We start from the raw sequence: 16037 nt of genomic DNA, 5'->3' as shown, positions 1-16037 counted from the left end.
CCACATCCTTGCCCCAGCGCTTGTTAACTCTTACCTTTTCCATAACAGCCATTCTGACAGGTGTAAGGGGACCACTCCCCGGGGGTCTGATTCACATTTCTCCGAGGATGAGTGACATGGAACACTTTTTCATGTACCTGTTGTCCGTCATCAGGTCTCCTTTGGAAAAATGTCTATTCAGGAGTTTTGCCCATTAAAATAGTAGATGGCTTGGGTATTTTAGTTTTTTTGCCATTAGGTTATAGGAGTTCTTTATAGATTGTGGATTTGCGCCCCTTATCAGATATGTGACTTATAAATATTTCCTCGCACTCAGGAGGTTGGCGTTTCGTTTTGTTGATGATGGTGTCCTTTGCTGTGCAGAAGCTTTTCAGTGTGATGTAGTCTCACTTATTTATCATTGCCTGTGTTTGCCTTTGCTTCCGGGGTCAGATTAAAAAAAAAAAATCGCCAAGACCAATGGCAAGGAGCCCTAACCACCTGTTTTCTTCTAGGAGTTTTATGGTTATGGGTCATATGTCTCTAATTGCTTTTGAGTTCGTTTTTGTATATTTAAGAAAGTGGTCCAGTTTCATTCTTGTGCGTGTGGCGCTCCAATTTTCCCAACACCGTTTATTGAAGAGACTGTCCTTTCCCCAGTGTATGTTCCTGCCTCCTTTGTTGTCTGTTAACTATGTGGGGGTTTATTTCTGGGTTCTCTATTCTGTTTTTATGGCCGTACCATACTCTTTTGATTGCTGTCGCTTTGGTCTATAAATTTTATAAGTTTTAAATCAGAGAGCAGGAAACGTCCAGATTTGTTCTTTCTCAAGACTGCTTTGCTCATTGGGGTCTTTTGTGGTTCCATCCAGATTTGGTGATTGTTCTGTTTCTGTGAAAAATGCCACTGGCGGATTGCACTGAATCTGTAGATTGCTTTGTGGAGTATTAATTCTCCCCAACCATGAACGCAGAGTATCTTTCCATTATTTGTGTCTTCAGATTCTTTCATCAGGGTCTTAAAGCTTTCAAGGCAAGATCTTTCACTTCCTTGGTTAAATCTATTCCAAGGTATTTTATTCTTTTAGGTAGAAATACAGAGATTGTTTTCTTTCTCTTTTTGGTAGTTTGCTAGTCATGTATAGAAATGCTGTAGATTTTTGTGTATTGATTTTGTATCCTACAACTTTATTGAATTGTTGATTAGTTCTGAGAGTTATTTGGTGGAGTCCTTAAGGTTTTCTATTTATAATATGTCGTCATGCAAATGGTGATCGTTGTACTTCTTCCTTTCCAAGTTGGATCCCTTTTATTTTTCTCAGTTGTCTGGTGAGGACTTCCAATACTGTGTTGAATAGTAGAAGGAATCTTAGAAAGCTTTTAGCTTTACACTGTTATGATGTTAGCTGTGGGATTGTCCTATATGGCCTTCATTATGTTGAGGCATGTTCCCTCTACACCCACTTTGTTGAGTTTTTATCATAAATGGATGTTGAATTTTGTCAAATGCTTTTTCTCCATCTGCCGAGATCATCACCTCTTCTTATCCTTCATTTTATTCATGTGACTTACCACATTGTGGAGGTTGAGCCATCCTTGCATCCCTGGAATCAATCCTGTCTTATGGCCTATGATCCTTTAATGTATTATTGAGTTCAGTTTGTTAACATTTTGTTGAGATAATATTCTTTTTTAAAAAAAACTTTAATGTTTGTTTCCTTTTGAGAGAGAGCGTGAGCAGGGGAGAGGCAGAGAGAGAGGGAGACACAGAATCCGAAGCAGGCTCCAGGCTCTGAGCTGTCAGCACAGAGCCCGACATGGGGCTCAAACCCACAAACCATGAGATCATGATCTGAACTGAAGTCCGTCGCCCAACCAACTGAGCCCCCCAGGCGCCTGGAGGAGATGATATTCTAACAGGGCCCCTTAACCTATTGTGTGCTGTGGAGCTCTTCTTGGAACAGTGGTTTCAGATGCCCAAAACAGAACATGAAGGGTTATGAAGGAAACCAGTTATATCAAACGTAGCTCTTCCCCCGCCCCCCCCCCCCCGGCCACCCCTGGCTACCCTGGCTGAGGCCGCCTGCTGCTCTAGACCACGCAGAGCCCCCTGAGCTGCCCCTGGGGCCCCCAGCAGACAGCTGGTCCTGGGCAGGGTGGGTGTGGCTGAGCAGCAGCCTGAGTGAGTGTGCGGAGGCAGCTTTGACAGGGCGGCTGGTGTGAGGGGGCCGTGTGGCCTGGACTGAGAGCCCAGCTCCGCCTCTGGGAGCCATGCGACCCGTGTGGGTGCTGGGATGACAGCGGGGACAGTTGCAGCAGCAAGAGCAAACCCTTCGTTCCGCAGCGTCCGCCATGCCCAGGTGCTGTTCCCAGGAGCCCTGCACGAGTCCTCGGCCCTCCCGGTGCCCCAGGTGGGCAGGAGCCTGGGCCCAGTGGAGTGGAGCCACCTGCCCGTCCCAGGTATCAGCAGCGGCAAGGCTGCCCTTGCCGAAAGCCCAAGTGTCCTGGCTGCTGCCCGTGCTGCCGCCCCCTCCCCTCCTGCGCAGACCTGACCTCCACAGTCTCCCCGGGGCCCCTGGGGTCCGTGGCTGCACTCTCGCTCTGTAGTGCAGCCACCCCGGGACCCGGTGGTGCCTTTCCTGTGGGCGCTTTGAGCCCCAAAGTATCTGTGACTTCATCTCATGTCCCTGTGTCAGGCATGGGCTCCACACGCAATACAGGCTGTCCAGGCAGGCTGGGGGTCCTCTGGCCCTTAGGGTGACAGCCTGACTGTCCAGGTGAAGGTGTCATGAGGTCATGGGAAGGGAAAAAGGGGGTTGGAGGGCAGCGATGGGGACGGGTGGGCCTCTGGGATGGGGAGGAAGGGCCTCAGGGAAGGTGACGCAGAGACTTCTTGCCTGCCTGGGGCCTGAGGGGCTGTTCCCTGGGTGAGGGGACAAGTGTCATCCTGGCTGTGGCGAGCGGGGAGGCTGGTGGCCGGGGTGGGCGTGCGGGAGGAGAGTCCGGGTGCTCCTGGCCTCGGTGTGGGAGCCGCCTGGAGTGTGGTGAGCGTCAGCACCGCGCCGGCGAGGCCAGTGGGCTGCACACTTCACCTCTGCGCCGCACGGCACTGGGCCTGGCCGGTCCGGGTCAAGGCTAAGACACAGGCTCAGGAGGACTCAGAAGGCTGGCAATGGAGAGCCTGAGAAATGGAGGCAGCACCCAGTGATGGGGCAGCGCGCGCTGTGGTGCTTCCTACCGTTCTTCGAGGCGTCTGCCTAGTTCCTTCCTCCGTCGTGTCTTCACGGCAGCTGGGAGGTGGGGAACCGTCATCTTGCGTCACAGGCAAGGGGACTGGGGACCAGAGGGGTTCTGGGGCTTCACGGCGCAGCACAGCCCTGCAGTGGGACCGGGGCCGTGGTGCCTCGGGCAGGTGCAGGGGACACGCAGGGCTGGTGACTTCTGTTCACAGCAGGGCTGGCATCTGTCCTCCAGGTGAGCGTGCTGGGCAGGGCACACCACCTCCCCCGCACACATCTTCAGAGGCACCCGCACGGTAACCGAGGCCCGTGCTGCCGGGGGGCCCACGCCCGCGCCCCCCCCAACCCCCCAGGGCAGGGCTCGCTGCTCTCTGCTGGAGGCTCGCCCTGGGTGTCTTCTGCAACCTCAGGAAGCGGCGAGCTGTGGCCGCGCTGGCCCCCGGGGGGGTGTGGTCCCTGCTCTGTGCCGGCACCCAGGGCCCTGCGGCCGCTGAACCCCTCTCCCCCTTCAGGAGCCCCGAAAACCCCCTCTAACCAGGGTGGGGAGGGGGCAGTCTGTCAGCAGGAAGGCTCACGCATCCCCGAGCTGACCAGCCATGCCCCTGCGCCTCCTTTTAGCCTCTGGACGTGCCCTGCCCCTGTCGGGGGCTCCCAGCGTCAAGTGAGCACCTTCAGGGCCCAGACCCCGTGTCATTTTGTCCCCTGTGCTCCGCGTCCTCTGGCTGGGGCAGGATGGCCCTCCATTCTGTCACGCACTGATCTGCACATGTTCGCTGAGCACTTGCTGTGTGCCACCTAGCGCCACGCACAGCAGTGAAGACAGCCGCGCCCCTGTGCCCGCGGGGACTGCCCCCTGGGGGAGGGACGGAGCTAACGAGCACGCAGGGGGCTTGAGGGCAGAGGTGACGGGGCCCCACGAGATTCTGTCTTCCCTGCCTGGCCGGTCCCAAGGGCAGGGCTGGTGTCCCGGGCCCAGGAGGCCTCTGAACCGCTGGTAAGCCGGTGGCTTTTGTGTCACCTCGGTGACGTGTCCGTGACGCTTGATCATCTCTGTACCCTGAGCTCTACACACGGCCTGGAATCCTAAAGACAGGTTATTTAAAATAACGGTGGCGTGCGGAGATCCTGAGCAGTGAAGACGGCAGCGGACGTTGTCCATGGGCCGGGATGCCGCCGAAGCCTTCCTGGGGCTCCTCCGGGGCCCTCCCTCCGGAGACGGCCGCTTGTCTGTCTGGCTGCCCCCGCGCGCCGTCTTCGCAGCCGCCCTGACGGGCCCCCCTCTGCCCACAGGTCTCCGTGCTGGTCCTCTTCGCCCTGGCCTTCCTCACCTGCGTCGTCTTCCTGGTCGTCTACAAGGTGTACAAATATGACCGTGCCTGCCCCGACGGCTTCGTCCTCAAGGTAAGGCTCCGCCCCCCACCCCAGGCTCCCAGGATGCCTTCTCCGGTGGACAGGGCCCTGCTCTGGCCGAGGGAGGCCTGTGATGGGAGCCCTGTAGAAGGGGGCAGGGGAGGGAGGCAGAGGGGCAGGGGAGAAGGCAGGGTGGACCTATAAGCATGGCAGCTCCTGGGAACGGGCCTCAGCAGGGGGCACAGAGGCCTGGAGGGAGGGAGGGCTTGCACAGGGGGATGGGGAGCAGAGCCGGACACGCCCCTCGTCTCACCCCTGCCCCTCCTCGTCCCTCCACTGCCTACTCTGCCCGGCGGCGCCTGCGTGCCTGGCTGTCCGTGCTGGCAGAAGTGCCTGCTTTGCTGATGTGATGCCGCCTTGTTCCAGAAAGCCTGCAAGTGGCACAGAAGGGTACACAGGGGAGGAGAGGGTGACATGATGACAGGGCGGGAAGATGAAGGGGGAGGGGGAGGGCAGGTGGACTTGCTCCCAGTTCCCACAGTGCAGCATCTGGCCCCTGCCCCGACCCCCCACGTTTGGTTCTGAACTCGGCAGAGCCAGTGTGAAGGGAAAAACGACCATTTCCAGGGTTTGGTATTGCGAAACGGAAGCAGGAGAAGCCCTTGCTGAGCACATGCGCGGACGGGCTTGGTTTGGGGGTTGCGGAGGTGCGGGTGGCGGAAGCCTGGCACGGGTAGCGGGCAAACAGACGCATGTTTCCCGCCACACTGCGCTGTGCATGGCTCTCTGACCCTGCGGCCCTTCCTCGGCCCGGCAAGTACGTGTTGTGTGCCTGCCGCGTGCCGGTGGCCGCCGCCGTTATTCCGGGTGCTGGAGCACGCACGGCCCGGACCCCATTGGGTACAGACCCCCCCACCTTCGGGAAGCTCCCTGCTCTTCTCAAAAGAAACGTGGACTCAGTTGTATTCTGAGTTAGGGTATGAGCCCCGGAAAACCAAAAAGCAAAGCAGGGCTGGGGGCTGCAATTTCTGGAAGAGTGGTCAAGTTGCCTCTAGGAGGCCAGTGAGGGAGCTGTGTGGGGGCCTGGGGAACCCCCCACCCCACCCCTTCAGCAAACCCCTCCGCACCCTGGGCTGGGGCTAGAGGACGTTATGGTCTGTTTGAAAGCTCAGGACCCACCACGATTTAAAGGAGGCCAACCCAGAGGGCTTGGGGGTTTCAGGAGGGGAGGGCTGGCCTTGACCGAGTACGTACAGCAGCAGACGCCAGAGGCCAGCAGGGCCGGCCAGGAGGCAGCAGGGAGAAGCCAGCTGTGGCCAGACTGCAGCACTGGTGGTGCCAGGCAGAGGCCCCTGGGGGCGGGAGGAGAAGCGACGGGACGGCCACTCGTACTCAATGGCGCGGGGAGGCTGGAGGTTTGGCGAGGTGGCCCAGGAGGGTGCTGCAGGGGAGCCTGGGAAGAGATAAGGGTCTGGACTCATCATGGAGCTGGTGACGGAGAGGACTCCTGTGTGACCTCAGACTGGAGAGTGACTCTGGGATGCAGGGGAAGGGCAGGAGGGGATAGAGCCTGGCCCAGGGCTGGGTGACGGGGGCTGCGGTCACGGAGAGGAAGTAACGCAGATGCGGGAGCGGTGCCCTGATGGGAACCGGGTGTGCAGAGGACAGCTTCCTGGGACCGGACGGGCTGCTGACGAACAGGGCCCGGCGGCTCCACGAGGAGGGTCTGCTTGGCTCATTCTTTCGGGGCCTCGGGTGCACTTCCTGCACGGAGGAGGGCGCAGGTGGAGACTGCCTGGCCCACCCTGCAAGGCCAAGTTCTGCTACAAAACCTGGTCCAGGCGGGCGGAGTCAGAGATGAGGGCCTGCTCCTCAGAGCCCCTGCAGGGAGGAGGGAGGAGCCTCTCTGGGTGATCCTGGTGCCCAGCGGCTCGGGGATGTAGAGTCAAGTGAGCGGCCTGTTGCTGCGTCCCTTGGGACTCTGACATTTTCCACTGGCATTTCCATCTAATTGGGGCGGATGTCCTTCCTGGAAAACATAGCTCGGAGGGCTGGGGAGCTGCTAGTCTGTGTCCAAGAGCCCTTGGCTAAAGCTGGAGGGGGAGGGGAGAAGTGTGACGTGTACCAGAGTCCCCTCCCTGCCTTTCTGCCTGTTTGTGCAACTGTGCACCTCACACGCAGACCCTGACGGTTTACAGGGGCGTTTACACGTGGATTTCTGAGTGCTCCCCAAACCCGGGTAGATACCATTAGATCCCCGCTTCACCAGTGGTTTCCATGCGGCACAGACACGACCTTCCTTGTGTCCAAGGTCACCTGCTGCAGTTCCTTTATCCATTCCGCACATATTTATGAAGTGCTTCCTGTGGTGAGTCTGCCTGGGTGCGAGGCACACGGCGCAGGACCGGGGGCGTCAGGCCCGACCCCCGGGGCCTGCAGACAGGCAGACACCCAGTGCCAGGCAGAGAAGCGGCCAGGGTGACCGAGAGTGCCTGGCCTCACCTCCTCCAGATCGCCTAGGGTGCAAACCGAATGGGGAGTCCATTTTGCCAGCGGTGGTGAGGGCCTGCCCAAGGACTGAGGCCACAGACCGGGCCGGGTCCTGCTGAGCTCCGGAGCCAGAGGGGGCCCCGCGGGCCGGGCTGATGGGCACAGGGGCGGCAGAGGGCAGGCGCCTGCGCAGTGGGTGAGAGGAGGCTCCTCCTGCCCAGGCCTCCCCGCCCGTGTCCCCTGCTGACAGGTGGGCAGGGGCCGGTGCTAAGTTCTGCCTTTTTCGTGAAACCATGAAGTCATCATAGGGGTTTCATGGGGAGGGTGTACCTGTAACAGGAAACTGCCCAGCCCGCGCGTGCTGACCTGGACAGTCTCACACCCACGTTCTCACGGTGGACCTCGTGCGTGAGGAACACCCCGGAGCCGGCCGTGTGCCAGGGGCTGGAACGCGCGTTCTCTGATTGCCTCCTTGGTCTGATTATCATTTCACTTCATGGCTGAGAGAAGAGGTGCAGCTGCCCGCCCCCCCCCCCCGCCCCCGCCGGGCATGTGGCTGTGATTCTGGCCTGATGGGCGCCAGGTCAGAACTTACTGGGGAGCCCCTGGCCCCATGCTCCTCCCCAAACCCGGGTTCTCACCTACCCCTGCCCACCAGGGTGTTTCCGCAGTGTTTTCTTCCTGTGGCCCGTGTGCTGGCCTGGTGCCCAGAGGGCAGAGCTATTCTCCTGGGTGCGGAGCCCCCATCCTGGCCCGGAGCAGAGTGCCACACTGCCCGGTGTGTGCTGGTGGGTGGCAGGAGGAGAGGACAGGTGGCCACGCTGGCTGGGGAGGGGGTGGCTGCCTGCCTTACCAACCAGACCGGGGGGGGGGGGGGCTGCTGCCGCCCGATGCCCCGGTGTGGGCGTGTGTGAGCGTGGACACATCCTGCCTTCCTGGTGAGCCACACGCGTATGGTGTGCCCGGGCTGCATCAGCTGTGGCGGGCCAGTGGCTTGGGTCGGCTCCCGGACCAGGAAAGGCAGCCTTGGGGACAGGATCTTTTTGGGGTCCTGGACCTTTCACCAGCTGATGAGCGCCTCCTCAGGGTCCCGTGGCCTGTAGGGACAGGGCCTCTTCCTTCGCGGACAGCTGCCTGGGATGGTCCCCTCCCCCCGCCATATGCTCTCTGGGGTCCTGCTGCTTCTGGGTCCCAAGGTCACACCAGCTCCCGGGCGGGACCTGCAGGCCTGTGTGGCCGTCCTCTCCTCACCCTGCTGGTGCCCTCCTGTCTGTGAGGCCCGTCTCCTCTGCCTGAGCGCTCTCCCTCCTCCCCCCTCCTCTGGAGAAGGCCTACTAAAAACCCAGCTCCCAGGACGCTTTTCTGACTTCCCTTCTTTCACTCTCAGAGTTATTTCCTAGTAGATGGAAACTACGTGACTAGCGTGAGATCTTCAGTGAAGCAGGAAGGCGCATTGTGCCCTTACACGCGTGAGGCCCAAGCCTCACCGTGCCGCGGCCTCGTACAGAGGTCTGTCCCGTCACCACGGGGGCCGCGTCGGGCAGTCTCTGAGCCATGCTCGTCGCTGTTTCTCCTCTTAGCGCAGGGAAGGCGCTCAGCAAACACCCATGGGGCGCTCCCCGGAGACACCCCGACACCCCCGGCCGCATCGAGACGTGATCTCCACGGTCTCTTGTCTTTCAGAGCACCCAGTGCATTCCAGAAGGCTTGGAGAGCTACTATGCCGAGCAAGACTCCAGTGCCCGGGAGAAGTTCTACACCGTCATCAACCACTACAACTTGGCCAAGCAGAGCATCACGCGCTCCGTCTCGCCCTGGATGTCCGTTCTGTCGGAAGAGAAGCTGTCCGAGCAGGAGACGGAAGCCGCCGACAAGTCAGCCCAGTGAGATGGGCAGCTTCCTCACAATGTGTCATTCGAAGGTAACAAAGGGACTTGGAGGGACGTTTCGTCAAATATAATTACCGATAATTTAGAGGTTACTCATTTATGGTGCAACTGCTTCTGTTTGCTAATGCTGCTTTGCCAATAAAACTTGCTGCCGACCGCTCATGGGCATAAGATCAAGTGCATATCAGCATTGCTTAAAGAGCTCTGACACCACTTTTCATGTTAAGGAATCTTAATTTAGCTACTTTACTGAGATTTATTGGATGCCATCAAAAAGTAAATTTACACTGGATATGCAAGGGGTCTGGATTCAGATGAATAATGCATTTTGTGGAATTGATTTTTACTCCCCTCCCTGTCCCCTGCTGTTTGCGAACCTTACTCCACAGCCATTTTTAGAGTGGCCCCCACGTGGCTAAGAGCAAGCCGTACTTCACATTTCTGCCAGCCTTCAGCTGGGTGGCAGCAGTGTCTCGCCACGGTGCCCGGCGGTGAGAGGTGTAGAGAAGGAAGGAGCTAGGACGTCTGGGGGCAGGTGCGCCCTTTCCTTCCCCGCGCTCACGGCCAAGCGTGCGGGTGTCCTGCCTGCAGCACAGCCGCTTGGGCGGCCCTGCCCCTCCCCTGGAGCTGGCACCTTGGTGTGGAGAGCCCACGCATGTGGCACATGGGGGGAGGAGGGCTGTGGGAGGACCCTGGTCCGAGGCCTGAGGACCCCCGCCCCCTGTAGGTAGTCCGTCTGCTCTGTGATGTGTTGAATAGACTCCTGTGGTCTTTTTTGTTCTCTCCTGCTAATAAGTGAATTTGCACCCACAGCCCTGTTAGTGAGTTTTTAAGACCTTGTTTGTGCTGGGAAAGTGAAAATGTACTTGCTGGGAAGCCAAGACTGATTTTTATTTTGTGAACTAGAAATCTTTCGATGTGAGAAGCAGGCTGGGGGGAGGCTGGGAGGGGCTGGCCTGGCAACTTGCAGATCCAATGAGGACATTTCAGTTCCCGATCTTTGTAAGGAAATTACATTTCAACCTGAATCTTGACATTAAAGTATATGTTTACAAAATGGCCAGTTAGCTAAGCTATGTGTGTAAAACCATTAAATAGAAACAAGACGCGCAGACATCTTCTCCCGTGTTACCTGTGCTGTTGCTGGTGGACGTGTCTGAAGTTTCACTGTTTTCGGTAGATCGCAAATAAATGACAACTAGTTCGAGATCTGTTGCAAACAAGTGTGGTGGCCACGGCCGACTCCATCACCGCTTCCAGACCTGGATTTTAGTATGGAGGGTGTTTTGAGACCATGGCCTCGTCGTTTGTGTGCTGAGCTCAACCACACAGACACCTCTGTAAGCGTTCAAGCCCATGCAGACGCGCTGCTCAAGCAACACCCCTTGGTATTTTCTAGTAGACATTTTATTGACGGTAAACGCATTCACATGTAACTTCTGACATTTCACTCCATGCAAATAAAGAACACAAGGGTCCCCGTGGCTGCACCACAGACTGGCTTTGCAGGGAGCGGCTGGGGGCCCCGCGAACGCCGGCACGGACGTGGCTCCAGAAGCCCGGTGCCTCCCGCTGCAAACAGGCATCCCTGTTTGGTTTCTAGAGGGACGGGTGCACAGGGCCAAGGGCAGCTGGCCAGGTTCCTGCTCTGGACAGATGCTCCTGGGCCCTGGTGGTCCCTTGTGAGTGCCCAGGGCCGGTGGCCACACGCCTTCCCTGACAGGCAGACAGGCAGGCATCCGCCGGACTTCTGTATTCGGACCCACTGACGGTACACTGAGTAGCTGTAGTTGCGTTTATTAGATCCGTGAGGCAAAGGTGAGTTTTCTACAATACAGTGACTGCAGCACTTGGCTCAGGCAGACAAGAAGCCACAGGAAACAAAGTGATGACCACTTGTTGTGAGAAGTTATTACCCAGCACTTCTCCTAAAGCCACCGGAAGGGCAAGGTCGGTGCTTCCGGCAGCCCCTCCACATCGGCCTCCTGTTAGGGTGCCGCCGGCAACGACCCCCCTCTCCTCCACCCTGCCTTGGGACTGCCACACAGACCACCTCCAATCTGCGTTTTCTTTTTCAGCTACTAAATGGGCTGAAGACCACAGGTCTGGGCATCCCTTCTGTGAGAGTGTGTAGGTCTGTCGCGGCCCCCCTCCCCCCAAATGCGGTATAATCTGGGCACAGCCCCGCTCCGATGCCGGAGCCCCTCGACGGCGCACCGCGCGCCAGGCGTGAACGGGGCAGACTAGCTGTCGTACCAGTCCAGGAAGAGCAGGGAGAAGGAGCACATCACCAGGAAGAAGAGGACCCACACGCGGAAGCCAGCGTTGTTTTTAATGGCCTGGGGGCGGGAGCAGGGACTTCCGTCACACGGGGCTGTGGTGTGAGCAGCCCGCAAACGCTCCATCTACCTGCGTGTGTGCTCTCCCTACCCTGGAGCCTGCGCCTACCTTACGAAGCAGGCGAAACCAGAAAGTGGGTTTAGGACCCACCAGAAAACAAACCGGCGTTTCCCTCCTGGCTGGCCCTTCCTCACACGTCCTGCTCACTTCTCCCAGGAAACACCCAGAAACAGCCCACGTGGGGCCCAGGGTTGAAAAGAGCATCGCGGCTGGTGTGGCTGCTGTCTGCTAGCGGGACAGCGGCCCAGGAATGGTCCCACGTCAGCCCAAACCCAAGGACCACACACAGTGTCCAGCCCCAGCCTCAATAAACGGGGACTAGGGCTGTGGTCCCCATCCGTCAGGGCGGGGGGTCCAACAAGCTGCTCCGGTGGCACCCACCCCTGGTTTAGGGGGCCGGTCCAACCCTTGCCCAGAGTGACCTCATGTGCCTCCCTCAGGTCGCTCCCTTGCAGGGCGGGGAGTCCTGTCTCTAGTTAAGAGCAGGTGCCGGGGGTTTGGCGAGGACAGAATGTGACCGCCCCCCAGTCAGGGTCTCAGCCCCGCGGGCCGGGCCCCAGAGGCGCTCCCGCAGCCTCTGGACGTGGGGCCGTGCCGGCAAGGCCTGGGGGGCCCGAGGGCACTCACCTCTCTGATGTCTTCGTTGCCCTCCTTGATATTCTCAGTTGCCCCTACGACTAACTGGTGAATGCTGTCGATCTCCGCTTCCTACGGAACAGGAGTGACCGGGAGACCCCGCCATGATCTCCTCCCCGAGCATCCGTACATCCGTAGCCAGCAGGACTCATGCGTGTGAGCCCGTGGGTCCTCACTGTGCCCCGAGGGGCAGGCAACATCCCCATCTTACCAAAGGGAAACTTAGGGTTCAGAGAAGTTTAGTAATTTTCCCAGAGTCACGCAGCCACTGTGTGGCAGGCCTGGGACCAGAACCCGGTGCCTGTCCCCCCTTCCACCCCAAGCTGCCACCTCCTGTGCCACCTGCCAGCAAGAAGGGACACTCCCGAGAGCTCCCGTGGCAGCCACCACATGCCAGGGGCTTCCCTCTAGTCTCGCGTATCTATGAAGTCCAGAGACCAGCTTCCAATGCGTGGGCTTTAAGACCCACACGCCGGCTTGGGGGAGCGCGTTGCGTCTCACCACGTGTCTCTCTAAAAAAAAGGCCTAAAACATGTGACGATATTGGCTCCCGTGTGCTGAGAGCCTGCACGAGCCGAGAGCGCGTCAGGTACCTCGACCCCCAGCCCTGACGGCAGAGGGCGGCGTGGCTGGCGGCGCCCCGGTCACCCGTCCACGCTGGAAGTCCAGATCGGAGCCAGTGTGTGACCCTACCTGGCCCCCGAGCTCTCCTGCCACACTGAGCTGTCCCCAGGAACGGGTCGTGTGCTCGGACAGGGACAGCTCAGCTGCTCTATGTGTCAGGAGGCTGAAGTGACAGGCACGAGGCTTCTAAGTGAAGGCTCAGCACACACACACTTGAATAGGTCCTTCAACTGTTAGAAAGGGCACCTCTCACGAAACTGAACTTCCTGTTAGGCTGCATGTACCTAATTCACAATGATTCAACTCCAGTTGTGAGGTTTCCGGCAGGTTTTGTGGGGCGGGGGCGGGGCCGAGGGGGTGGGTCTTAAGCCAACACGGCCAGTGTAACACAATGCAGCAAACATGACATGGTCTTTGAAACCCTTCCAGGGCCTGCGGATGCTAAAACCAGAAGGCCAAACTTACCAGTCAGGTTGCCGCACGTTGGGCCGGCTACTGGCTGGAAGAGGTTCGGAACTGGAGGCAGGCAGAAGTAACACGAAAACCCACCTGTGAGAACCACCCTGTTGCCTGCGTGAGGGGCTCCTGAGGCGGCACGGCATTCCGAGCGGGGCCGAGTGTGGCCCTAGTCATGCCATCGACTGACCGGCTACAAGCCGCCAGGTGTGCTGGGCGCCTCCCGCGGGTCACCTCTGGGCCGCACGACCGCCCTACGCGGGCCACTCCGTTCGCAGCCGGGAGGTCGTAGCTCAGAGGTGCCCAGAAGGGAGGTGTGCCCGACCCCCTCCTCTGTGCGCTCCACCGCACACACGGCCGCCCGCACGCAGGCTATGCGGGGACCCGGGGCCGTCCTGCTGGGGGCTGGCTGGACGCACGCAGCTCCGAGCACCTGCGCACGTGGCTGCACAGATCAGGCAGAGAGCAAACATCCCGACTTCACAGTAGATTCCTTGAAGCCAAAACTTTTAAACCATGATTTTTTTTTCTTACCTGTTGTAGTACCTTCTCTGTGAAGATTTCTTGGAGCCTGGAAATTTCAACCACTCTCCCTTCGATTTGCCTTCATTAAAAAAAAAGTACATACAACTATTAGTAGGTGGCAGTCCTAGTGGGAACGCCACACATTTCTAAATGGACCACGTGAGAAATGGAGGGGACCCCACCAGAGTCTCCAGAGAGAGGGGACCCCACGTCACCCGAGAGGAGGGGCACCACGCCATCCATGAGCGAGTGAGGGACACCACGTTATCTGCAAGGGGGAGGGGCACCAGGTGGGGCTCAGGGAAGGAGGCGGCTGACCTCACACGCACCGGCTTTCCTTGGAAGTCTGTCACTTAGGGGGCGCACTGCAGTGAGGACACTTGCCCTCCCTAAGCTGACCCACGGTGCCCCTGCTTGGGGTCCACACCCCGGTGGCAAAAGGCGGGCTTCCAGTGCTACGCAGCCCAGTAACGGTAACGCGGTGGGCTGAGACGCCCGTGGGCTGACAACCCCACCCCGTCTGCGGGAGGTGGGGGACGGTGTATCTGCCACCGGACCTACTTCCTGCTGAGAGGAAGCCCTCCTCTGGTTCCCTCTGAAAACGTATCTGTGTGCAGCAACCAAGAGTCTGAGCTGCTCCCCGGTTCAGGGGCAGGAAGGGGGCCTCAGGGTGGGCTGGGGGGTGGCCAGGTGTGGGGAGGAGGAGTGAGGCGGGAGGGGAGAGGACTAGGAGGCCCACAGAACGAGGGCAGAGGCCGCAGAGGGGCACGGGTGCCATCAGGGTCCCCGGGGCTGTCCCCAGGACACACTGTCGTGTCGGACGAGCCCACGGTGCAGCAGGGCTTCAGGTCCCTGCAAAAGCCCAGGCCTTCCTTCCAGATGCTCCCGACATTCTCAGGGAAACGGCCCCCACGTGCTTGCCCTAGAGGGCCAGCCAGCGACGGTCCCCACCAGTGAGCACGGCCACTCACCCTCCAGGCCCCGAGGGGGCAGACAGACCCGGGGCGGGGGGGCACCCGACCTGGGAGTGAGAACCAGCACGTGGGGCGTGACCTCCCACGGGCCCACAAGGTCAGGGGAGCCACTGAAGTCGGGCAGCTGCCTGGACCCCCGAATGGCTGAGAGGGGTGCATGTGGCCAGGGCCACAAGGGGGTGCCTGGCTATCTAAGTAAATGAATAAAGTTCCCAGTTTGTAGAAAGGCTGAGGCCAGCAGCTCAGAGGAACCACACACATACCTCACTTCATCAAACAGGCTGTTCATCTCACCAATTAGGCGCTGGTTCTCTTGTTCAAACTGTGAGGAGACAAACACATCAAGGGTGACGTCATACTCAAAAGCAACACAAAGGCAAGTGTCTAGCCAGGCGTCTGCACAGAAATCTGTGATCTGCTCCAAGAACTGCCACCATGGCCCTCCTCCTGGCATGGAGACGTGTGGCATCTGTGTGAAAACATCGCTGTGGCTGGGCCTCTGCCGCCTGCAAGGCCGACGTGAGGCCCGGGAAGGTGAGAGCGTGGAGGCCGCGGTCGCCTGCGTCCTTCCCCTGCTCTTTCCCGTCTCAGCGGAGAGGTGAGCTCCAGCAGCGCAGCTGAGTGCAGGGCAGCCTCATTTCAGAGCCGGGCCTTGGCCACCCCACCATGACAGGGACACGGGCCCAGGAGCCAGAGGAGCTGTGGTCCTGGGCCTGGTGGGCCATCAGGCTTCAGGACTCAGTCTGGGTAAGGATGCCAGCCTGACATCGGGAGCCCATCAGAGCCGAGTCCACCCCGGAGCATTCGGCCGCTGCCCTCGCTGTTCCCACCAAGCGAGAGGATGGCGTGTCTGAAGCTTCGCTGTGGTGTGGGGCCAGATCTCTGTGCTGCGGGACCCACGACCCCGCCGTCATATGCCCACTCCGCTCCCTGAATGCGCACTCAGTCCCAGGCCGGGTCCCTCCATGTTCTGGCCCACGTTCCACAGACCCAGCTCAGATGCCACGTTTTCCGTGATCCATCCCAGGACCCCCCAGCTTGAACTTATTTCTCATGTTTCTAACCTGGGCCTAGTGCCTTGTGAAAAAAAATCTCTTAGGACATTAGCCATTTTAAGCCTTTTAAGCTGTCCACGTCCCAAATGCCCCCTGTGACAATGAGCGCCCGAGGCAGGGAACCACATCAAACCCAAGTCTGAAAAGACCTCGCACGCATTCCTTCCTTCACATCTATTAAAGCGGCAGTGCCGTCCACGGCTATTTTCTGAGGCACTGTCTGTGCCAGGCGCTGGGTGGGGGACAGACAGAGGTAAGCTCCTGCCCTCCTACAATCCAACAGCGCATTTGCCACCCAAAGCAACTTTGGGTTAGTAACCCCAACCAAGCTAGCACTTGCTCAGAGAAACAACGGAGGAGACACCACGCTGGGCGCGTCACATGCAGGGAACTCACGTTCTCCCTGCTGCACCTCCTCCT

General features: G+C 59.1%; 2 protein-coding genes across 6 annotated transcripts in view; one reads left to right on the top strand and one right to left on the bottom strand.

The window, feature by feature from the left end:
- The window catches only part of NSG1 (neuronal vesicle trafficking associated 1), a 30154-nt gene extending 20086 nt beyond the window's left edge, over positions 1-10068 (top strand). For all 3 annotated transcript variants that reach the window (XM_039248978.1, XM_039248976.1, XM_039248977.1), the window contains exons 4-5: positions 4509-4619; positions 8742-10068. In XM_039248978.1, coding sequence (XP_039104909.1) covers positions 4509-4619; positions 8742-8945 — 315 coding nt within the window. In that variant the 3' untranslated portion in view covers positions 8946-10068. The remainder of the gene's footprint in view (positions 1-4508; positions 4620-8741) is intronic.
- STX18 (syntaxin 18) overlaps positions 9818-16037 on the bottom strand; it is a 123409-nt gene continuing 117189 nt past the window's right edge. For 2 of the 3 annotated variants that reach the window (XM_039248972.1, XM_039248974.1), the window contains exons 8-11: positions 14826-14884; positions 13598-13667; positions 11975-12055; positions 10337-11286 (exon numbers count right to left, since the gene is read on the bottom strand). In XM_039248972.1, coding sequence (XP_039104903.1) covers positions 11191-11286; positions 11975-12055; positions 13598-13667; positions 14826-14884 — 306 coding nt within the window. In that variant the 3' untranslated portion in view covers positions 10337-11190. Of the gene's footprint in view, positions 10210-10336; positions 11287-11974; positions 12056-13597; positions 13668-14825; positions 14885-16037 lie in introns of those variants that run through there. The other variant, XM_039248973.1, reaches the window with a different exon arrangement.

Source organism: Hyaena hyaena, unplaced genomic scaffold (genome assembly GCF_003009895.1).
Source record: "Hyaena hyaena isolate Hyena2069 unplaced genomic scaffold, ASM300989v1 scaffold_328, whole genome shotgun sequence".
In the NCBI taxonomy this organism is placed as follows: Eukaryota; Metazoa; Chordata; class Mammalia; order Carnivora; family Hyaenidae; genus Hyaena; species Hyaena hyaena.
This window is presented reverse-complemented; position numbering and strand designations above follow the sequence as displayed.